This window comes from Oxyura jamaicensis, chromosome 2 (genome assembly GCF_011077185.1).
Source record: "Oxyura jamaicensis isolate SHBP4307 breed ruddy duck chromosome 2, BPBGC_Ojam_1.0, whole genome shotgun sequence".
Classification (NCBI taxonomy): domain Eukaryota; kingdom Metazoa; phylum Chordata; class Aves; order Anseriformes; family Anatidae; genus Oxyura; species Oxyura jamaicensis.
Window position 1 is genome coordinate 37413210 of NC_048894.1, and position 25471 is coordinate 37438680.

A 25471-nucleotide genomic window follows, 5' to 3' on the forward strand; every position below is an offset into this window, starting at 1 on the left:
AGCCCAGCTCCCTCAGCTGCTCCTCGTAAGACTTGTTCTCCAGGTCCCTCACCAGCTTCGTAGCCCTTCTCTGGACTCGCTCGAGCACCTCCATGTCCTTCTTGTAGCGAGGGGCCCAAAACTGAACACAGTACTCGAGGTGCGGCCTCACCAGAGCCGAGTACAGGTGAAAGTCTTCACAAAATAAAATTATCTGTCTCTGTTCTGTCCTTCCTTTACCGGTCAGCTCCTGCTAAGGCCAGTGGGATGTACGACTTTGTAATTTACAGTGGTCTTGGTAGAAAAAGATGAATAGTACATGGTTGGTTTTAAGCACTTCAGGCACTACGTGAATTCCCAACATGGAAAGAAACACCTGTTTACCACAGTGGGAATTTTGGCAAAGGTTAAGGTCTTTTCTGAAACCTTTCCTGTTCTCTCTTAAAATTACCAGTATCTTCTCAGGCCATGCTCAGATGAGATAAGCCTCTTTGTGGTTTCTTGCCTAAAGGAGATAGTGAATCTCAGTCTCTGTAGCAGCAGAGAGCTTTGTTTTTGAAGAGGCAAGTATTGTACATCTGCCCTTCTTGGATCAGGGTGTGATAAATCGACGGGATACAGGCAGCAAGCTTTTGTTTTTCTTAGGGAGTCCTCAGGAGTTCTTGGCAGTGCTCTAATGTCTGCTGAGGAGTTCTGAATGACAGGCAGTAAGGAAAGATAGCTCAGATATTTAGATTCCAGGCCCCTATGTCCCCCTCCTTTAGGTGAAGACAGAATGAAAAAAAATGAAGGGGAGAATTTGTTCTTTGGGGTGAAGTTTTACTCGCCCCTGGAAGATGGGACATTGTGGGAAACAGCAGGATCTTTTTTCTCAGCCTTGGAGTCAATTGCATCTGCCACAAGGTTAATGGAATGTGATCTCCAGTAGGGATGTGTCTTGTTGGTTAGCTAGGAGATCTGAGGAGGTCTGAACTCTTGTTTCAAGCTTTTTTTTTTTTACAATCATAATGCTATTGAGTCTTTTTTCTTGCTGGCTTCCAGGTTTTGCAAAACTTGTGCAGCCTGGACATCTTTAGATCTGCTCTTTTATCAGATTTAGTTGAAATCAAGAAATAAAATCTAAAGTTAGAAGGAGGATACCTAAAAAGACACACAAAGATGATGCGATCCGTAGGATTATTTTCCTAGGAAACCATCTAAAACATAATGTATGGTTCATTGGTAGCCCTGGAAACAGTCTGCTCATATCTCAATCACTTTTATCCTCATGAAACTTTCTCTGCCGTGATTTCCTTCTTGTAAACCCGCAGCCTGCTTTTAAGAAGTAGTTAGTTTATACTGTAACTAAACGCCATTGTGAGAGTGTTTAAATATTGCTGTAGGGGAAAGAGTAAAAGGATCTAAGTAAACTGGAATATTTCTGCTGTATTTGTACAGACCATTTAACAAGGGTTTCTGATGGTTGGGCTCCTTAACATTCTGGAAATAATACCATGCTGGATGGGACCTGCAGGAAATGAAGGGTATTTATAATAAATTGCTGTGCTCAGAGTGAGTCCTTTATGATATAATGCGTGCAACTGCAGCTGTTCTTTAAAAACCGCTTAAGTAAATAATCCCGCGTAATAGGCTGGGACCAAATTGTTGTTGATTTTTCCAAATCTATAAAATTTGTGCACTTTTTATTGTAAAGTTAGTTGTTTCCTGTTCCTACAAGATCAAACAGCTAAAATAAGGAAGAGTATCTTAGGCTGTGGAAATAAAAGTATTCCATCAAAGATTTTTTTTTAAAACCATGGTGTCCCTTAATGATATTAAAACCTTTGTCTTAAGCACTGATGACAGCACTTTTGTATATAATTCTGTGTTTAGTTTCTCAAAGTCATGGACAACATGGAAGGTACTTCAGATGGATACACAGCAAAGAAAACTGCAGTTACCAACGACTTCGAATAATTATTTTTACTAGTATTTTACTGTTACTATTGTTACAAGTCTTTCTTCTTACTAATGTGCTTTTTATTTTTTAAAAAAGATAATCATTTATTTGTATTGTTTCTCCCTGCTCTTCCTTTGTTCCACAGGTGTTTGAAATGTTTTTAAACAATTTTGCCCTAAAAGTATCCTATAATAGAATGTTTTTTAGTTCTCCAAAAAGATCTGATCTAGAACTATCCTAAAGAGAAAGGGAGATTCTAGTAGCTAAGTTGTCTTTGTCCTTGTTGACAGTTAAAGAACCAAACCTGGAGTCTCTTTATATTCAGAGGTATTTTTCCAGGCATGCATGACAGTTTACATAATAGGATGCTCCAGATACATGGGGAGGACGTTAGTACCCCTTGTTCTTAGACAAGCCGTTAACATCCCACATCTGGTAAGAGTCTACTTCTCAGTTACTTCGTTGCTACCAACTAACAAAATATTTCTGTAAAATGATTTTTAAAACTATTTTGAGGACTCAAGGCAGGAAAGCCTAGTCAACAGAAATCTGTATTTTCAGTACGTGTTGGTGCTTTCTGCACTGTCCAGTTCGTAACATAGCAGGTGGCTGCATTCCAGGAGTGGAGAGTAAGTACATTGCCCGGGGGAATTTACCTCTATAGTTCTCTGTGTATTGTTCAAATATACTGAAATGTACCGAATTGCCTGAAGCTGCTAGGACAGTGAGTGTTTGTTCTTTTAGTTTGGTTTTCTATCCCTTTAATTGTTTAAATTTTAAAATCACTAAATATGGGGAAAAATCCATTTCAGTGTTGGAATTCCTCTATATAAATTTAACTGCATTCAGTTTGGAAAATAGAGTGTATACTACAGACTAGAGGCATAAGAGAAGCCACAAGGATTGTTTTAGTACATAAGAAAAGTAAAATGGGACCATGTCATGAATCTAGATCTTATCATACCTGAGAATATTTACCATACTGAGGCAAGATGTACAGGAAAATAAAATAATTGGTCCTTTAAAATAAAAACTGCTAATAATATGGTAATTTCTCCATATTACTTGTCATATGGCCAGACACAGTTATCTGAATGTACCATACATGTTAGACTAAGCAGTTTTTGGCCCTTGTGCCCTCTTTGCTCCATTGCTTCTGGAGCAAAGATCAAGAAAAAAATGTAAAACTTTTAACTTCAAAGTGAAGCAGTTGCTATTTTATAAAGAATCACTTTTTTGCAAAAAAGAAACACTTTTTTAGGTATCCTATATTTGGTAAATGATTGAAACAGGGTTGGAGCATAGAACAAGTTACTGAAATGAGGTTTCAGTGAGAAGTTACCACACATCAGCGGAATAGTTATGTTACTTATTGGTTGTTCTTTCCTTCTAAACTATACTGACAGTCAAAATCCTGTGATAAAAAAGATTGGCCAGCCAGTTCCTTCAATTTATTTATTTATTTATTTTATTTTAGCACTTGAATGGTTGCCTTTATTCTCAGGGTTCAAATAAAAGTACTAATACTGAGGTTTTGTCTCACATTGGCTAGATTTATTGGTATAGGTGACATGAGGGGCAGCTCAGTTTTTAGGGAGGATGAGAAATCTCACAGCAGGCTTCTTTTGCTGGCATAATTTAACTGTTGAGAGGAGTATGCTTGGTATCTGTTTGCAGATATATAGTACTTTTTTTGATACACAGGTGTCATTTACAGCTGGGATTTTCTTTATGTTTCTGTCCACTCTACAGGTAAACTTTCAAATGTAATCTAAATGTACTCGCTACCACATATTGATTACATATGCTTTATGTGTGAAAGTGGTTACTGTGATTTATTTTCAGTTCTGATTAACAATATTAATCTTCTATCAGTGAAGCAGGAAAGTAAAACATTTTTTTGCACAAATTCTTCAATGCTGAACAGGAATGTTCTATTCATACATAATTTTGATATAGTGAAATACGAATTAATGAAATGTAAAATATGTTTGAATTCATGATCTGTCAAATACTGAAAGTTTTTTAAAATCAGTAAATACAACAAAATAGAAAATGAACAGTTGAATGTAGGAAGCTGGGGAAGTAAGGGAGAAGACATTTTAGAACAGAGGATCTCTAGTTTCTGTCTCCGATAGATCAAACAAGAACAAAATACCTCCTCATCACAAAGTCACTTAAGCATTGTAAGGCTGCATTACGGGCAGTTGCAAGGTTGAGATAAGGAAAATGAATATAGTTTCTAAACATTATTTAAATTCTTCATCCTTCTCTTGACCAATCAAAGGTATGCGTGTTTTTTCCAAGTGGTTTAAGCAGATGGGCTGTCATGTGGGACACAGACCTGGTCTCAGAAGGCAGGGACATCCCTCAGACTGTGAGCAGAATCAGTGGAGGCCTTTGGTTTCACAGGGAGAAGACCCTAATTAAACCTGAAGTAATCGAATGGGAAATTGTTTTGCTTCTGTGATTGAATTTCAGTTTTTGATGCTGTTTGAGTAAAATTTCATACTCCGAGATGTAACTTCTGGAGCATTTGTGATATGTAGAGTATTCAGAATGCAACACAAAAAGTTTATTGAGATACTGTCTGTGAATATTTTAATGAAAGATTGATGATATTTCCCTAGTATGTCATAGTGATTTAAAAAATAGTCTTGTTTTCCTAGTAATTATCTTTTCCTCTGCAGAACACAATTATGGTATTACCTATTTTCATCATTGCTGATACCAAGTGGTTAACTATAATGAGCTCTGAAAATTCAAAGTAGAATTATTCTACCTGCCATATTATGCTGAAGTCTGAGTGCATACTGGATCCATAGCCCTCCTCCGCATCTAGAAGGCTTAGAACTTTATTCTAAGATTTTTGAAATTCATGCATACTTTCTCATCCTCCCAAGTGCTAGAATTCTAACCCACACTGAGAATTTGTGTTAAGATCATGAGCTGCTTGCTAAGATGCATCTGTTATACATGGGATTTCAGAAATCATTGGCTTCAGGGTATTTGCTCTTGAATCTTGCATCCTTTAACTGCTTGAAACTGTAGCATGGTGCAGTGATGTTTATTCAGCATTCCTCTCCACACACACTTGTAGCAACCTATTCAAAAAAAAAGCTGTTAAAATGCCAAAAGTCTGGAGAAGACTGTTATACCTGGTAATTTATGTGTTTAATTGCAATTGTTTGGTAAAACATACAGATGACTTAGCAAGTTTGCTTTGTCAAAATTATAAGCATTTATATAAATTTAAAATCTAAAGAATGTATGCCTTGCTTATTGTTTGTTGGCTTAGGGTAAATGAATGCTTTGTAGTATTTGTTTTTTGCAGTCTCTCATGTCTCTTTCTGTTACAGACATCTTGTATTAAATATTTATAGTTCTCTGTCCTTTTCTAAGTGATTGTAACTTATGAATAATTAAAGAACAGAGTTAAGGAGGAAAAAGACATTGATGTAATGTTCAGAATGAGAATTTCCTATAATTATTCGACAACTGTGAATTACGTACATCTGAAAATCAATGAGGAGAACACATAGAAGCAGCAGTATCTAATTAGCAAAGGCATTTGGGTTCATGTCTTCTGTGCTTGTGTGATGACTGAGCAATGGTAGCCTTAAGAATTTGAAAGAAAATATTTATCAGAATTCTATGTCTTAAAAATAGACTGTTAATTATCTCTGTTCAATTATCATTTTCTTCTACGTAATGTCTGAAGTAGCAACTTGAAGAATTTGCAAGATAATCGTCCTTTGTTTAGCAAGGATTATGTTTTAAAAAATTTCAAGTTTTATACTTAATTTAATACTGGCTTATGTACATGAACTGTTCATGTCATTGAAGAGTTAATATTGGTAATGGTCACTCTCTTCTCTGACAAAAAGTAGCTTGAGTTGCCTCAAACCACAGAAGCAGAACAATAGAGGTATAGAGGTTGTGAAGCTCCAGCTCTTTCTTTAGAATTACCTTATGAAATTTGTCCAATTAACATTAGTCAAGAAGCTGGTCTGAAGACACTGTTCATCAATCACTACAATGAAGCAAATCAGTTGAAGAATAGGAAGCTGTAGGGCAGAAATAACGATCATTTTTAGAAGAAAAACTGTCTACATTTTATTCCTCTTCAAGTTGAATGTGGTACTTGGATCAAGTAACACGTAAGGAATAATTTTACTTTCCTTTTTTATCTTGGAAAACACTGAGTGACAGGAAGGGACACAAAAAAAGACACCAAGAGCTTTCCAGGATAGAAGATGACACTTGGATTGAAATTTGGACAAAATGTATGAATTGGCAGTACAGGTAGAAACGAATGTTTTGCCAAATGAGTGAAAGGGAAATTGAATGATTTAGTCCATAATCTTGTGCTGAGTGGTATGGTGGGATGAAATGTATGGATGCATGAAAAAGTTCAGTCCTTTAAATTACATTACTATGATCTGGTCAATCTGCTGCATGTTTTTGTGAGCTTAAGTTTTTGACAGGTAAGGGAATATCACGTAGACTACTTAACAGTAGAGCAGAGGCAGCATACTCTTCTATTGTATGACTAAATCAGTAGTTTATAAAGAAACGCTATTTTTGCTGGCTACATTTGCAGCATTGAAAAAACATGAATCTTGCCTGCATGGAGTAACATGTTCTTTTCCATAATATTTTCTATTTATTATTTAGATTGATGTAACTTAAATTGTATCATGAAGTAACAGTGATGACACTCTTAAAATACACACTTCGCAAACTACTTTTTGTCAGGTGGCTTGCCCTAATGTCTTCCTTGTCCCTGGGTGACATACAGAACATGGGAACTTGAAGAAATAGAATGATGATGTTCATAAAATAAAACTTAATACAGTTAATTGCAATTAACTTGTCCAGTATAGTTCTTTTTCTACTCCTTAATGTCTGAATTCAAAGGAAATGGAGTACAATTATCTATTGTTATATCTAAGAGAAGGGTGATTTTATGGAAAAAAAAAAAAAAAAGTGCAGAAAGGCTTTAGCGCTCCAGCTCACTGAAAATAATTTTCCTCTTGGGATTGAAAATGACCTTCAGCGTGACCGCTCAGAAGGATTTCCTCCTTGTGTTCTTCAATTCTACCATTTTAAATTATATTAAAAAAAGGGGTAGAATATACTATACTATATAACATGCAATCATGTTACTTTTAGTAATTAATCTTAGATTCTTCAGAGATAGTTTAATTAAGTTGTTCTCAATTGATTTAACACTTTCCTTAATTTGTGAACAGAGAGGACTGCCACCTCTATCTTCATTTTTCAAAACATCTTCAGTGAGTCTTGTTTTTTTTTGCACCATTGCCAAATTTTCCGAAGCCTCACTTAATACGTCTTTGTTTGTCTGGGAAGTAATGTAAAAGCAGTAATCTTTAACTTTTGATCAACACATTGTGTTTGCAGAAATCTGTACAGAAATTTGCTTGTGGGTTGTGAATCCGATAGGATAGTATCTGAGCCTGCTAGGTAGGAAAGCTGGTTAAAAACCAACAACAACACACCAAAAAAACAAACCACCCAACAACAACAGCACAACAAAAACCACATCTGTGATAAACTTTGGTAAAGATGCTGGGGAGGCGTTACCAACAGGAGTAGGAAAGGGCGTAGGGGATTGAGCCGATGCTCTTGCTGCTCCTCCTTTGTTTTCCTCTCTGATGCTCAGGAGGAGCAGTGAAGAGAGGTGAGGTGCCTTTCTGCAGAGCCTGTGCTTTATCTGAAATCACAGAAATCTTAAATGTGATTATTGTGTTACCTTTATAAGTCACCAACTTGCTGCATTTTTGCCTTAAACTGTGAAGCCTGACAGCTGTGTTACAGAAGTTACTTATTTTGCCAATTCAAGCAAATTGTTGTTTATGCCTGAAACAAGAAACTGAAAAATGCTGTGCTTTCTAGCAGCAGAACTGACTTGCAGCTATGAATACTTGAAAAAATCTGAGATTCATCTGCAGAATGATTGCTCTACTATTCTGCATATTAAATCTTGTCGATAGGCCTTGATTGAAATGTTCATGAAAAAGAATCTTAGCTGTAGTATTGGGTGTTTAAAACAGAGAAGAACTGAAAGTGAAACCCCTCAGATCTTAAATTGTTGATCATGTGTGCAAGAAGAGTGTATTGTTTTTTTGAAGGATGACAGCAAAGACTCAGGGGTTTCTTCATTCGTAAGTCTCACTGAACCCTGTTGAGCCAGCTTGATCAATAGATTCCTCCAGTATATTCATCTGAGTGTCAGTTTTGTCATCTTCAGTTATTCTTGAAGCTAAAAGCATCTAGAAACTAGATCCTGGTCATCAATGTCTGAAAAAATAAATACAACAAACATCCATTTTGATACAGTATTTAAAATGGTCTGTAATTTCTTCTTAGATGAGACATTAGGAGACTGAAATACTTTCTAATTAATTGACTGGGGCTTTCCTTTTCATGCCATTAAGTCATTTTTAACAGCTTTCCGTCAATCACAGTTTAGGACTGAACAGTACATGTACCTGGTTTTCATAAATAATTATTGTAGTTTATATGAGTTGGGTTAAAATATTGTTTGCCTGGATCTAGAACACATGTGCTTTGCTTTTACTCAGTTTCTGACAACTGAATTCCTGTTTTGCTCTATTGGAGGTGCTACCCAGAAACCTGAACTGTAACTGATTCAATGAATTAAAACTTAGGCTTTCATGCCAAGCATAATTCAGTCTTTGGCTCTCTCAGTGCTCACAGCAGTGTAGGCAGTTTCCTTTGATACTTCTTATTTATTTTATTTTGAGATCAGACTTTTCTTCCCTTTCCCCTTCTCACCAGTGTTGCAAGTTAACCTCTGAAACCAAATGACCCTTTATTTTAACACCATAAATATGTGCTTTACTGGATGTTCTTACATATGAAAGAATGCCTCTGGTGTTTGAATGTCATTTGTACGACCATATTTTAATATCCACATATAATATTCTCATTAAGTGTATTACTTTATAAATGGAGCCACGTTTCTCTGAGTTACAGCAGTTGCTGCCTAAAGGCAATCACGCTTGGCAGCATAAAATTTCAGAAAGGGGATTTAGTTGTTACAGCTGATTTTTTGAAATTTATAAATGCTACCAGTCAAAATCAAACATAGCATAAGTAGTTACAACTTTATTTTCAGCAGAGTAAGCAATATCAAACTGTTTACTTTCTTTTGAGAAACATATGGAATGGGTTTATGTGTGCTGAATTAATATATAGTGAAATACCACTTTGATTTAATGTTTTGTTTTCAAAAAGCTAATTCATGGATCCTCAGGAGATCAGGCATACATTTTGCTGCTAAATACATAGCCCTACGAAGAGATGGCTGAACTATTTTGGTATGTAGTCTCTGTTGTGGTTAAAACTGAGGATCAGAATTAAAACTTCAGAACGCCTGTTGAAAACTGGGAGGAACAGGAGTGCTCAGTGTAATCACTGTTCTGTCATTTAACTGAAAAACCTTTACAGGGTAAGCTGTAATCACTTGTCTAGTTCTCTGTATAGAACGCACCAATACAACTTGCAGTACCAACAGTTACCAATATAATATATTTAACAGTTCAAAACATGAAATGTGCTCACGCTGCTATAGCTAGACTGACCGCTGGAGTTAGGATGTTCTCCTACCCTGCTCAGCCTGTGTCAGCTTTGAGACCTGAGAGAGAAGAACAAGTGCCAGCATGTGTGTGTGAGTGTTTCGGGGATCTTTGAGGATGAGGTGTCTTCCTCCTAGCAGCAGTTCACAGCGAGCTCCCTGGTGACATGGTGGTGACATGCATCTGAATGTTGAAGAACCTAAGAATACATAAGACAGCACCAAAAAAGAAAACATAAAAAAAAAAAGTGTATACTTTTGATGAGCTGATGAAATGAGTAATGAAACTGTTCTGTAAGAAGTTTTCCAAGGGAATCCTTAACCTAGACTTCGTTTGCAAAACCGTATCCTGTTATTTTCCTGCTCATCGCAGTCAGTCTTTAACAGAGTTAAATCATCTGCTGTAGAGGAAACTAGGGCAATTCAGGCTATCGTTCTTCTCTGCACTCTCTAATAGATAGTGTAGTAGAGATCTCTCTCACATAATATATAATGTAATTTTCTGGTGTCCCATTTTCTGGGAGTGAAGCAGAACTAAATGAGCCACAGGAGCCCTGAGAGCCTCAATTCTGTTATTTTATGGTGGTGAGGTTCTTTCTCATGCCTTGCCTTTATGTTCATTAGGTTTATGAGATTTTTGATGTCCATTCTGTGAGGTAGACCAAGATGAGAGATTTTGTTTTCCCTGATGACCCAACGTTATGTTACCATGTCATGCAGGATCTCATTTCAACGGAACAGTTTCAAGTACATTAATTTTAACCAAATTAATTTCTTGATGAGTGCAATTCTGTTCTTCGCTTTCATTTTTAATCAATTCTCTCTTTCTAGTTGTTACTTTGATCCAGCTCTGATACTTAACTGTTCACATGGTAAATGGTTTCAGCTCACTGAAATTGCAGAAAACTAATTCAACAAAAAAAAGGGATTTTTTTTATTTCCAGAGCTAGTGTCTGAGGTGAATTGATACACTATATGTCAGACAAGCACTGATGCTGGCCTAAGGAGCTGGGGAGGAGAGTAAGAAGGTACAGCTGGGGCAGGATGAGGAAGAGACAGGGCAGAGAAAATTAATTTGGGGTTTGAAGAAGGAATACCAACACTGGGTGAGACATAACCTCCCCTTCTTGTTGGTGTTAAGCCATTGGCTTAGCTGTAATAATCTGAATATAGATCACTTTTGTTTGAAGATTGAACTAAGATTTCCTTCAATAATAGATTTCCTTTAGTAATAGAAGACAAAAATCTAATGATTTGTTACTTGTGCAGCTAATCTTCCTATTTTTCTTTGTCTCTCGTTGTTGCTTCTAACATTGCGTACTGGGTCCAGCTGGGGTCAACCCACCACATGCTGAAAAAATACAGTTCTCCTAAGAGACTTCTGCAAACAGCAGCTATGACATGAATGCAAGTTTGGAAAAATATTTAAATGCTGAGCTCAAATATAGTGATTCACAATGAGTGGGAGGCCCAGTGTTTTCAAAATAGCTGATGTTTTGTCTCCCCCCCAGATGCCTATTATTTCAGTTGAACATTCTTTACTTTGTCTTAAATACAACTGTTGAGAGCTGTGCGCCATTAAGCAGGAGCTACAATTCAATTCAGGAGCTATTGTACTCGATGTGAATTAATATATGCTGTTTCTGAAGTGTTTGGGATTCTGTCAGCTGAACTGTTAATTACTCGGAGGGTTTTTTCTTATTTTGATTTTCACATGCTCTGCAAGCTTTAAACAGCTGTGTTAAAGCACTATAACATGCTTACTTTTTAACTTGAAAATAGTACTAAATTCTCTTGTTTCAGCTCAATTTGGATTTAGAATATACCTTTACATCTTCGTTGAATTTTTCTTAGGGTATAGTCTTTAAACATTCCTAAACTTCTTGGTGTGAACCAGTTTAAAAACAGAAGTTATATAACCTCAAATACAAAAAAAAAAAGGCTATCAGAAGTCATAGCATGCATTTACTAAAATGGCATTTTTGTACATTTCTTATACAGAGCACGTAAAACACATGCATATACCTATTCATGGAAGCTATGGATTGTGTATATATATAATGTCAAAAAGCTTTAGCTAGTGCCTCAAAGGAGATGTGTTGTTTCAGCAAAACTAACATGTGTCCTTTATGCTGGAGAACTCCCAATGAATAAAATTTTAGTCTGTGTTGGTCTGTAGACATACTTGGAAGAAGTGCTGCTCACATGTTTTTCAATTAAGTGTAGTTTAATTCATTGGCTTGTTTTTATATGCTTTTTTCTATACAGTTAAAACTAATTCATGACCTCACTTGGTCCAGTGCCATTAATATGTATGCCTGATTGTGTGTGATGTTTAGCTTTTTATCACTTTCAAATGGAATTCCTTGTGGTTTTAATCGTATAATCAGCAATAAAATGAAAAAGTAATTCTGTATATTTTTCATTTGGAAAAGATAGAATGCCATGCCCCATTGCCTTCATCAGAACCAGAATTTTAAACCAAGGATTAGGAACACTGTAACTTAAAACCAAAACAATTTAACTGTAATTTTCAAATAAACTTTCCTTTTTACTTCATGCTATTTATGTAAGTATTTGTAGATGTAGTCCATATTTCAGATGAGTTTCAGGGGAATATTGTTGGCCTGCAATAAGTGGAAACATTAACTTGAGAAGATACATACATAATTTTAACATAAGTATTTTACATAAGTTATCTTTACATCAGCACTATCATATTTGGAATCAGAAAATATACCTCTCACTTTGCCTCTAAGTGTATATAACTTTTGAAATCAGTGATAGATTTTGTGTAACAGAGGTGTAAAGTTTCTGATTTTAGTTGCCAGTTCCTTTTTTTCCTTCTTTTTCTATAGACTCTCACACAAAAAAACTTCCTTAGCTTCTTTTATAATGCTCCATGTTATGTTCTGGAATGAGCTGGCAGCTGTACATAGGCAATCAATACATAATAATGATTTATTTTTTGTGTGTTTGCAAAAATAAATGAATATGTTTATTATTGCCATATTGGTTGAAGAATCTTTTTTGAAGAAAACTATTATTGCAATGAAAAGAGAAGGATAATACAAAACCGATGTTGTATTTGTAACTGATTTGATGCTGTCTGTATTTATATCTCTAAAGCCACAGGCAAAAACTTAGAAAAGAATGAATTACTGATATTATGGTATTTTTTATTAAAGTACGTGTAGAAATTGAATGTTCCAAAATACTGCTTTAAATATTTGTGGGTTTTCATTTAAATATATGTAGCCATATATAGACACACCTGGATGCATCCTCTAGTATAAATAAAACCTATAAAATTCAGAGTTCTCTTCTTTGCACAGTTTTGAAGAAAAATGCTTAGAAATCTTAAATAAGCAAAGCTTCTATTTATTTATTTTTTAAGCTAACCACTTCCTGAAATAGGCTTATATTACAGGCTAGGTGATTTTGCAATTGCTGCTGAATTGCGTTTGAAGAAGACGGGCAGTTTTCACACTCGAATAGGCCACTTAAGCATCACATAACCTATAAAAACAAGCCATCGATGAGTTATATAAAATGTGAGAGGAGCAGTTCCCTGTGTGTTCATCGTGAAGATCATTAGATTCTCTGTTCCTACCACAAAGTGATGAATTGTGTTGCAATTGTTAGTATAGATGTCATTAAATTACTTCTAAAACAGCTTGTATGCTAGATGACACGACATAATAGTGTGATTTAAAACCAAACCAACCCAAACCAAACCAGCAAACCTTGCCATGGCGTGTGTTCTCACCTGTTCACGTGTAATTGTTCAGAATATTGCCAGATTCACAAAGATTTCACTTTATTCAGAACTTACATGCAAAAAAATGTTTTGTGTCAAAGCAATCTAGACACTGTAAGTGCTTGCAGTCTTGTTACTACTCTTGTATGTACATTGCCATCTCTGCTAGGCCAAATGGCTCGGCTTCTGAGCCTGTTTGGGATTAATTAACTAGGCATTTGGGGGACCGGGGCTCCTGAACTCTCTGTGCTGTCAGTGCCACAGCGTGCAGGGGTTTCTTCACATGCTGTCGAAGCTCAGGCATAGTCAAAAAAGCCTGCAGGGAGGTGCTGGGTTTGGGTGAGAGGTGCTCGTGCTGGTTTTTATGCAGTTGCTTGGTTGGCAGAGCACTCACCTGCACAGGGTGCTTGGGCTCCAGTCCCTCCTGCCTGCGAATTTTCAGACCTGCAGCTCCTCATGTACTGGGTGAATGATCTCAAGACTGGGATGGAGCTGCCTTCTGTGCTTCTGCTGAACTGCTGGTGCATAACCACAAACGGAAACGTGTGGGTGAAGCATAAACAAGGGAGGTGGCCATTCCTCCCTGTGTGCGGTGTTCTGGTCCCAACTGCATGGGCTGCTCGTACAGTTAGCTTTTGGAGTCACCAAGAGAGGTGTTTGTAGACTATTGATACCAGGAACTTTCACTTCCCGGACGAGAGCTCTAAAAATGTGTCATTCTACCACTTCCTCCTGTTAGCATTGCTTCTTCTCTGTACCAAAAGGAGTAGTACCTCAGTGGCCTCTATGCAGACAGAGGGCTTCGTTTTCAAATCCCAGATAGCATAACTACCACATCAAAACCGCAGGTGGCTGCTTGAGTTGTGGGGAGGTGGGATCACAGACACCCCCTCAGAAGCCAGCAGTGCGATGTGAGGACTCTTCTGCACGGCCTGGTGCGCCCTTGGAGATCCAGCTGCAGGCCCCTCATCTCCCACCCTGTGTGGTTGGGGGCTGCCTTGGCTCTGTACATTTCACTCCAAAATGTTTTAAATGGGGCTATACCGAACAACACCTGAGATTCTGGGTAATTCTTTTTTGTAAGTAGTGCTTTCGTAGTCACATAAGCAGTTCTTTGTTTCTACCGTGAGAGAAATAATAACAATAAAAGTTACCATGGACTCTTTAAACAAGAGTCTCTTCCCTGTGTGCTCTTTTAAACCTTTTTCTCCTGTTGTCTCCAAGTGCCATAGATGTCAGCTGGAGTTATTTCTGGCATTTAAACTGCTGGATACTTTGCTTTCTGTAGGCACAACTCCTGGATAAACTAAACTCTTTGTGCTGTTTTTTGTACCAGTTTTATCTCTGGTCTGCTCTGTGTCTCAAAATTTGGTGCAGGTGACAATGGATGTGGCAGGTGTTTTTGGAGATGTATTCGTGCTGTGGTTGTTCTGCTTTTGATGTTAAAGCTTTTTGAAGAACTTGCACTCTTTAGGTCCTGCTTTGTGATGACAATACCCATTGCAATCTGAAGACTGACATGGCCTTTGTTGTGTGAGGTATCCTAGACTGACTCTATCTGCACAAAAAGCGTACTTTCTGCAACAGACAGAATTATGCATCCACAGTCTAGAGGCAGTCTCACTTCTAGCATCTTGAACAGCATTGAGAACACTGCAAGTCCTGTGAATGCTGAGCAGTCACTCCTGTGTTTTCAGATACATGCAGTTTACTGATCTGTCAGGTTTTATGATTTCAGTCAGACTTAAGGCCATGAGAGACCAGATCCAGTTCATGAATGCCACACCACTTTCAATGAGAAATCCGGCACATCATATAGCAGAATGTATCTCCTTTTTCATGCCAGACTGTATCTCTGAGGCTCACAAACCTGTTAAATACAGTGTATGCACACACTATACAATTGCGTTTTCAGCTTACGAATGAGAGTTTGTTTCTCTTTGGACAGTCTTCTATTTGGTGGATAGTTCTGGGCAGTGTCTCAGGGAAAATATCCTTTAAGTTCTTTTGTTTATGCATATTGATTGTGACTGTCGTGTCTCTGTTAGGATGGGGACTCACACAAGTGAGTAGTTCAGGATCATTGATCTCTGGAGAAGCAAAAGCTTACGATCAGTGTTCTGGAGCTCAGAGCTGTGAGAATCTCTGCAGTGTACTTTAAAATTTCTTTTCATGGTCATCACATTTGGAGAGTGCTATCAGGCTTTCACAAGTGGGGAAATTGCTTTGCCTTGCAGTGGCCTCAAATTTGTCTAGCAGGCAAGCAAAGTAGTCTTACAGGTAGTAGATTGAATTATTTCCCTAGTACACTTATGAAAACCTTAATTAAGTCTTTAGGAAACGATGTATGGGAATGGGTTTTCCTTGAGATAGACCTATTTAGATCAGATGGCGTCAAGAAATAGCAGATTTTTTTTATCCCTTGCCGTTTGGTGTCTTGGGTCAGACACAATCCTCATCATAGAGAAGGGTGTAGACCTTCCTTATGTTTGAAAGTACTGATCATGGCCAAGCAAGGAAATACTTCCCAAGCCTTGATGTTTCTTGTATCAGGACGTTATCCTTCATCTCTCACTGAAGGGTTCAGGAATGATACTTGTGACTGAGAAATCTGGAACACTATGCAGTTTCAGCATACTTCATTCCAAGGCCTAAAATACTGGACAGGAGCTTCATTGATCATTTTTATGGAGTTGTCCTTTTCTATTTCTTCAGGTTAACTATGTAGATAAGGTAGGCTTAAGTAGAACTAAAACTTTTGTAAAAAAAAAATTTGCATTTGTATTTTTTTTTAATTAAGGAAACTTCCCTTTGTCTGAAAGCAATCTTAATGCCCAAACTACATGTAGTGAGATTCCAAGGGACAGTCCTGTGTGATATCCATTGCAGGGGGTTGGCCTGGAGTTAGAAATAAAACAGTCCTTTGTAGGGTTATTATTTTTTACTAGACTCTCCAGAAGTTGCCTGAAGCAGATTCTGCTGGAATTAAAGGTGCAGAAATCATATGTCGATTAATTTTTCCAAACATGGAACCACAAATATTAAGTCTACTTTACTAATAATTGTTTTCAATAACAAGCTCTTTGGTGCTTATTAATTAAATTATAAAAACTGAATTGTACAGTTTTAATTCAATGAAATTAAACATACAGTATACGTGACCTGAACTGGAAATGCATTCTCTCTTGAATGGTTTTTATTTGAACATCTGTTCAGCATTGCAGTCATTAAAAGTTTTCTTTTCCTCCCCTTTCTGCCATATAAGTGATGCTAATTTGCACTGGAACATACTTCAAGTGGAAAACTATTAGAGGGAAAATCAATGTTCTTGTTGTACAAATCTGGAAAAGTCATTTTTTGAGCAAAACTGGAATATAAGAACATTTCTAAATAGGGTATCTATCACAAAAAGATTATTTCATGAAAATATTTCAGACTAAAAGTCAGTTGGAGTTTCTTCTCAGTACATACAACCTTTAAAAAATCGCAGAGATTTTATTATGAAAAGAGATGCAGATAATGGAAACAAACAGTTTTAAGTTCTGTTCTTCCTCAATAATTTGATTATACTTAAATGATGTGTTATTGACTTACTTGCACTTGTTTGAATCAATGTAAACAGCAGATAGAACGAGCTAAATGACATTATTTTCCTTCTTCTTTTTTGTTTGTTTGTTTAACGGCTTATATATTCAGTTTTCTATGAATGTTTTTCTAGTAGGCTAAGGACTCAGGGTTCTTCCATTGTTTTAAGAGCAAAGGTGAACCACTTTTGCTTCCCTTCCTGACCAGGTCTTGCTTTTTCCATTCAAGTTCTTTCTAAGGATGTGCATCACCTTTGGAACTGGTTAACCTTCACTCCTCTCAGACAGTTCCCTCCTGACTCACCGTCATATTTCCTGAAATTCAGAATGTAGAGTGAATTATCTACTCCAGTCTTTTCACTTGTGTAGCAGTGTAGCTTGTTAAGACTGACGTGGATATTTTTCTAATATGGGGGTGGGATGCATGTGACAGTGCTCTAGACAGTCTGTGGGAAGAACATGGATGTGTGCAGTAGAGGAGGGAGCTAAGCATGTTTAGTGCCATTATGTCTGTATGCTTAGATTAGCACCACGTCCTATGAATTTTATGTGGTTAGACGTATATTCATATTTCTTTGGTGTTCTTGAGGACCCTGTTGGCAACACGTTAAACCATTGTATTGTGTACTAAAAGTTCTGCAAGTATCTGTATGACTATGTAAGGACTCAGAAGAAAGGTTACTTACTGTCTTGGCTGTAGAACCTACTATATATTTAAATAGGTTATTATTGATAAAATAGCATGTATATATACAGCATCATTAGTTCATTAGCATTTAAAACTTGCTCTGTTTGATTTTGTGTCAATGCAAAATATCTCAAACAAAGACCTTGGAATATCGTGTATATAGTAAACGCTAAGCCATTATTAATATTTTCATTTGTGATGATTCCAATAAGAATTTCCAGCTTACTGGCCATCACACATATGGTAGACATTTCTGAACTACTTTATGAACTTTCATCTGTAAGTTAACACCTATTTCAATATTGAGCAAAATCGTATTGATACATGTTTTCTTTTCTTCCCCCACTTGTTTACCAGGATGGTACGAAACAAAAGCGAGAACGGAAAAAGACTGTGTCGTTTAGCAGTATGCCAACTGAGAAGAAGATCAGCAGTGCAAGTGACTGTATAAATGCGATGGTTGAAGGCTCTGAGCTCAAAAAGATTCGATCCAACTCTAGGGTGTATCACCGATACTTCCTTTTAGATGCGGATATGCAATCTCTACGCTGGGAACCTTCAAAAAAGGATTCTGAAAAAGCAAAGATTGATATTAAATCAATCAAAGAAGTAAGAACAGGAAAAAATACAGATATTTTTCGCAGCAATGGAATATATGACCAGATATCAGAAGACTGTGCATTTTCAATTATATATGGAGAAAACTATGAGTCTCTAGATCTTGTTGCTAACTCAGCAGATATTGCAAATGTTTGGGTTACTGGCTTAAGATACCTGATTTCTTATGGAAAACATACTTTAGATATGATAGAAAGTACTCAAGATAATATGCGGACTTCATGGCTTTCACAAATGTTCAGTGAATCAGATGTAGATAATTTGGGACATATACCCCTCTGTACCGCTGTGCAGTTTATAAAAGACTTAAATCCTGGTTTGAAAACAAATAAAATTGAACTAAAATTCAAGGAGTTACATAGATCAAAGGAAAAAACTGGTACTGAAGTAACAAAAGAAGAGTTTATTGAAGTTTTTCATGAGCTTTGTACCCGACCTGAAATATATTTCCTCTTGGTTCAGTTTTCAAGCAATAAAGAATTTCTAGATACCAAGGACCTTATGATGTTTTTAGAAGCAGAACAGGGTATGGCACATGTCACGGAAGAAATAAGCCTTGAAATTATTCAGAAATATGAGCCAGCCAAAGAGGGCCAGGAAAAAGGTTGGCTGTCTATAGATGGGTTTACAAATTACCTTACTTCACCAGACTGCCACATATTTGATCCAGAACATAAAAAAGTTTGTCAAGACATGAAACAGCCGTTATCTCATTATTTTATAAATTCATCTCATAATACATACTTGATAGAGGATCAGTTTCGAGGGCCTTCTGATATCACAGGTTATATTCGCGCTCTTAAAATGGGTTGTCGAAGTGTTGAACTGGATGTGTGGGACGGTCCAGATAATGAGCCTGTGATTTACACAGGCCATACAATGACATCACAGATTGTCTTCCGTAGTGTGATTGACATTATTAACAAGTATGCATTTTTTGCTTCAGAATATCCTCTTATTTTGTGTTTAGAAAATCATTGTTCTATTAAGCAGCAGAAAGTGATGGTACAACACATGAAGAAAATTTTGGGGGACAAACTACATACACAGTCTCCAAACATTGAAGACTCTTATCTTCCATCACCAGAATCACTTAAAGGGAAAATACTAATTAAAGCAAAGAAGCTGTCCTCTAATTGTTCTGGACTAGAGGGAGATGTTACAGATGAAGATGAAGGAGCAGAAATGTCACAGAGAGTGGGGAAAGAGGGTGTAGAACAACAAAACTCTTTGACTGGGAAACGATTTCAGCTCTGCAAAGAACTCTCCGAGTTGGTAAGCATATGTAAATCAGTTCAGTTCAAAGAGTTTCAAGTTTCATTTCAGCTCCAGAAGTACTGGGAAGTGTGCTCATTTAATGAAGTGCTTGCTAGCAAATACGCCAATGAAAACCCAGGGGACTTTGTAAATTATAACAAACGTTTTCTTGCCAGAGTTTTTCCCAGTCCTATGAGGATTGACTCAAGTAATATGAATCCCCAGGATTTTTGGAAATGCGGTTGTCAGATAGTAGCCATGAACTTTCAAACACCTGGCCTAATGATGGATCTTAACATCGGTTGGTTTCGACAAAATGGAAACTGTGGCTATGTCCTTCGTCCTGCTATCATGAGAGAAGAAGTATCCTTCTTTAGTGCAAATACAAAAGACACTGTGCCTGGAGTCTCACCTCAGCTGCTTCATATTAAAATAATTAGTGGGCAAAACTTTCCTAAACCCAAAGGATCAGGTGCCAAAGGTGATGTTGTGGATCCTTATGTCTATGTCGAAATACATGGAATCCCTGCAGACTGTGCAGAGCAAAGGACAAAAACTATGCACCAGAATGGGGACAATCCAATTTTTGATGAAAGTTTTGAATTTCAAATAAATTTACCAGAACTAGCAATGGTGCGTTTTGTAGTACTGGATGATGATTACATTGGGGATGAGTTTATCGGGCAATACACTATTCCCTTTGAGTGTCTACAGACTGGTTATCGGCATGTTCCTCTGCAATCTTTAACTGGTGAAATGTTGGCACATGCTTCCTTGTTCGTGCATGTGGCCATTACTAATCGAAGGGGTGGTGGGAAACCTCATAAGCGGGGCCTCTCTGTGAGGAAGGGCAAGAAATCAAGGGAGTATGCTTCTGTGAGAACATTGTGGATTAAAACAATAGATGAAGTGTTCAAGAATGCTCTCCAACCTATACGGGATGCCACGGATTTGAGAGAAAATATGCAGGTACAGTTTTTATGACGATTTTTTCAGTACTTTATATGTATTTTTGTATTACGATGCATACTTAATACTTGTTTAGAGTCTTACTGCATTTTGTAACATGTTAATCAAGTCTAATGCTGAACAGCTTTAAAAACTGTTTATAGTAGAACAACCTTTTAGGTGCTACCATCTATTGATGTTAACTTTCAATTCGTATACGTATTTCATTGCATGTGAACTGGAAATACTGTTCTGGTGTTAGGCCTGATGACCAGTCCTATGTCTTTGAAGGAATGTTAGATATACACTAGAGGAAGATCCAGCAAGATTTTAGCTTTAGAAGATAAATAGGAATGCAGGAGGAAGAAATTGCTGATAGAAAAATAATATATTCTGTATTAAAAAAAATACATACATGAGGGTATGTTTAGCATAGTTTTACTGAGGTTTTATTTTTTCTCATTCCCAAAAGAAAGCAGTATTTTCTGAGAAATAATTTGCATTCCTTGATTCTTCCTAGCAACATTATGTATGGAATTAGACAGAAGGTGTTAGAAGGCATCTGCTTAAGATTAGATGAAATTACCTTACTTTAAAGGTCATGTATATTAAACACATTGAATTTTAGGAAAAAAAATTAACTGAGGTGCTTGTTTTTGTTGAACCCAAGAGATCTCACTTCAAAAGTGCTATTTTTGGAGATTCTAATAAAGATTCCAGGGAAATAAGCCCTTTTTAGATCTAGATTAAAGAGGGCTGTAAAGTTGCATTGCATTTAGTAAGGCTTTTAACCATTTACAGACTTCCAATGGAATACCAGTGTTCAGTAAAATCCATCATCATCGTTTCAAATTAAGTGACCTATTAAATCGTCTTACATAATGTTAAGGGGAAACTGATTAAGGAAATGTCTGAGACTTGATTCTGAATTTGAAAGGCATATCAGTGTAGATAAATTTTCTTCATGAATAATATTATATTGAAGAGATCTTAATAGTAGTACAGTTTTAAAATTATTTTTTCTTCTTTTGAAAGAAGAAATGGGTTCAGCATCACGAACCCCCCCAAATCTATTTAACATATAAAATTACTGAATTAGAAAGTTATTAAGAAAGCAAGGGGACGATATTTTGATTTCTAAAACTGTTAACATATTGCAGGTTAGGCATTGAATGAGCTTTACCTGTAGCTCATCTATTGAAGTTTAGAATTATGGCATTTAACAGATACTGTATTTTATGATGACTTTCAAGAAGGGGCTGGATCTAAGATTTGGAGAAACAGTGAAAACATGCAGGTTCTGTAGCTACTTTGAACTCTTTACTGCATGTCCGGTGTTGCTTTCCAGAACTGCTATAATTTTGAGCAGTTTTTACACTATGATTTCTCTGAACATGAGATTTTGGAAGATACTTCATGAATATCATTCTCTCAGTTTGAAAGTTGTGCTATCAGCTACAGTCATTATTATCGTATCTCACAGTGCTATCAAGAAGGTATTTTAGGTACGTGTGGGAATATTAATTTTGCATAGCTTTACTGATAGCTTATATAATGTGCACAATTTAAACACTGCATAACTAAAGGTTTCCAGCTAATAAAAATAAGTAAACCGCTAAAAATATAAACCAGCTTATGTCAGGGAGTGTTAGTTTTGTTTATTTTTTTACTACATAAATTTTGAGTTACAAATTATGATTTTTATGATACAGAAGTACATAATGTCCTCACAAGGCAGATTCTAAGAAGCAAATTTAAATATAGACTGGAAGAAGAGAAAAATAAAAGTTTAGAGCGGTGAGTTTAAAGGATTCTCTAAATCCCCATATTCATAGGAAGCCTTTTTTCATCTTTGTTATGTACTATGTTACTATGTCAAAAGCTGATGTAACGTGTTATGTGGTCATCACTGATTGAAGTATACCGTCGGTGATGAAACTGGATGCGATGTTGCGTGTTTAACTTGCCTGACAGTGTGGGGCATAGTCTCTGGATGTAGGGTTAGAAGTCCAAAGGCAAGAGTTACAGCCCTATTTTTGTCCTGCCTGCCAGCAGGTAACATGCTTGTTCTTTGTGTTCGCGCCTACCTCTCTGTAAAATTGTTCATAATGACTTACCCATGGTGTTTATCTCATACAAAATCAACTTGAATAGGCCTCCTAATGTCTTTCTTTTCAACTATGGAATTGTTGTATCATTAAGCTGTAGTCTGGTTATTAGAAGTTTGTGTTTGCTGGACATTGACGAGATGCTACTAAACATTTAGTGAAGTGCACTGTAAGTGACTGTAATAGATATAATTGAGATACTCACATAACTTTGCATGAATATGCTGTATGTAGATATTTTGAAGTCTGTTTTGTGTATATTGTCTCGTAAAAAGATAGCAAAATACTTCTCATTTGATTCCTGTTAATGGTTCCTGTTAAAACCTCGATTCCATTAAGAATTCCATTAAGAGTGTTTGTCTCTCAAAAAAGTTTGTCCAAAAACGAGCCAGCAAGATGGAAAGTGGTTTGATGAAAACAAAAATCTGTGTCCTAAATACTGGTCACATAACCTACATGGGTTAGATACTAGAGAAAGGAGCACTGAGCACATTTGTAACTTAAATATACCATATTTTTGTGTTTGTTTCTTACAGGAAAACAAACTCCAGACCTGCGAGAGATCACCAGCTCCCACTTGGTACAAAAATCTTAAATTCATTACAGTGCTGACAACATTCCCATCATGGAATTTCAGTGGCTGCTTGCAGCCCCATTGTATTTCCAATACTGGAAATTTTACTCAAGTTTGAATACATAATTTTATATTCCACTACATTGGACACAAAATATAATAAATTCGGGGGAAAGGTACAAAATTGGTATTTGTATAAAAGTACCTTAAAAATTCAGTTAAGTGTGATTCTATGATAGGAGTGACATCAGTATTGGAGTGCTGGGTTTGTGACTCACACCAAATGGGAGCCAGCAGATCCGCAGCACGTCTGGATGATAGTTCAGGTATGTTTAAAGTTACAAATGGGCTGAATTCCTCCTTCCACCTCATGTTGCTTATTTGGAACATTCAGCACCTAATAGATTGTTTCTCTTGGTGGCACTTTAAAAGTTACTTTGAAATATCTTTCAGATTTTTTTTTTCAAAACAGATAACCAGTATGTTTTAGAATACATTTATTTGCATGTTTGAGTATAGTAGTCATATAGACCACACATACTTGTTATAAACAGATTTTTGCTGTAGCAGGTATTGTAGCAGGTATTGTAGCAGGTATTCTGTTTGAATTTTTAACATTTCTGGTAAAATACATGTGTAATATTGATTGCTTTGGAAAACTGCCAATTCTTCAAGGAAAAGCTGTGTACGTTGTAGCTCGGCTATTACAGTATATTAATCTGAAAGAATAAGAAATTAAAATTCACATTTAACTGTAAAGGAAACTCTTTTCTTTCCTTTTTGCAGAATGCAGTAGTGTCATTCAAAGAATTATGTGGCCTCTCTCCTGTAGCAAATCTTATGCAGTGCATTTTGGCAGTGTCTACGCGCTTGGTCGGGCCTGATAATACACCCTTGGTAGTACTGAATCTCAATGATCAGTATCCGACTATGGAGCTCCAAGGGATTGTTCCAGAGGTCTTGAAAAAGATCGTAACAGCATATGACATGGTGAGTAGTCCTTTGTGGTTATTTTATATGCTATCTGAAAGACTTTCTTCTTAGAATGTACAGTACCATGGCAGTTTTGGAGGGTCATTTTAACCTATGACTTCCTATTTCGTGCTTCATTACATGTGCTTGAAAGTTATTCTCATGAATGTACAGCAATGGGTAGTGTTTTCCTATCAGGTAAAACAGAGAGATTAATATACTGCATGCAAATACAAATGTTTGTACACTTCAGAAGGCAAAGTGATTATAATCAAGAGGATGTAACATGAAGAGGATGTATTAATTTACCTGTTTTGCAGTAACTTGAAGCAGTCTGCATATCTGTAAACCTCTTAAAATTCTTTTCTACTTTCCATTTCCATTTTATGGACATTCATTTCTTTTGGTGATGACAGTGCAGAGAGAAAACTGTAAGGAAATGCTTTAGGAACTGTAGCTTTAAAAGCAACTGGAAGTGTTGAAATCTACACATGCCTTTTCATTTTCCTTTGCTGTATCTTTCTCATAGATCGCAATTAATTAGCCATTTTTATATCTGTAATCAACTATAATGTTAATTTCAGCCCTTATACTTCAGTAAATATGTAAATTGTGTCTTTAGAAACTGGAAATTAAACATTTTACAATAAGGAAAGAAGAACTGATACACTGAGAAATAATAAATTGTATCTATCTAGTATTAATTTGAAATATGGAAAAAAATCCATTAAGCAGATGAGTGTGATTTGAGATGTCCTCCTTATCTCCACTTAAGTAGTCAAACACAGACTAATTAAGTTCTTATTTATTTATTTAGTAATAGATTTATTTTGATATATCATCTGACAATGAGGAAACTTTTCTAGGATAATTTTGCATTAGTTTTGTGTGTTAAAATGAGAAACCTCACCTGGCAGGATCAAGCCACCATTTAAAAAACTGTAATTGTTATTTAAATGTGTGTGGGGGAGAAACCGGTAGCTCAGTTCCGTATATATATATTTTTAAACTGCTTTCATGAGAAAAAGTACTTCTAAAATAATGCTATACCAGAGTCCAAAAAGTACTCAGTGTTAATTAACAATTTAGGTAGAGCTTCTGTAGCTCAATGATGATGTAAATACATCAGAATTTGATTTGAGTGGCAGCACAGTCACAGGAAGATAGTGGTATATCCTCTTAGTGGTGGCTTATAGGATATCACTATAATTAGGATGGAAAAAGGCTTGATGGTTGGGATTACACATACAACATGTACTTAATGAAGTTCTGTTTTGCTGGTGGAAGCATCTCTACCCGCAGTTTGTTCTAATGCAGCTGCTTGTTAGTTATTAAGCTATTCCAAATATTTTAAATATTTTTATAAATCTGTTTTTTCTTTTTGTTTGAATGCTGTTTAGATAGAGGTGACTCATATCTT

General features: G+C 36.3%; 1 protein-coding gene across 3 annotated transcripts in view; it reads left to right on the plus strand.

Moving 5' to 3' along the window:
• The window catches only part of PLCL2 (phospholipase C like 2), a 99578-nt gene that overhangs the window by 37965 nt on the left and 36142 nt on the right, over positions 1-25471 (plus strand). For all 3 annotated transcript variants that reach the window (XM_035318216.1, XM_035318215.1, XM_035318217.1), the window contains exons 2-3: positions 17932-20418; positions 23866-24069. In XM_035318216.1, coding sequence (XP_035174107.1) covers positions 17932-20418; positions 23866-24069 — 2691 coding nt within the window. The remainder of the gene's footprint in view (positions 1-17931; positions 20419-23865; positions 24070-25471) is intronic.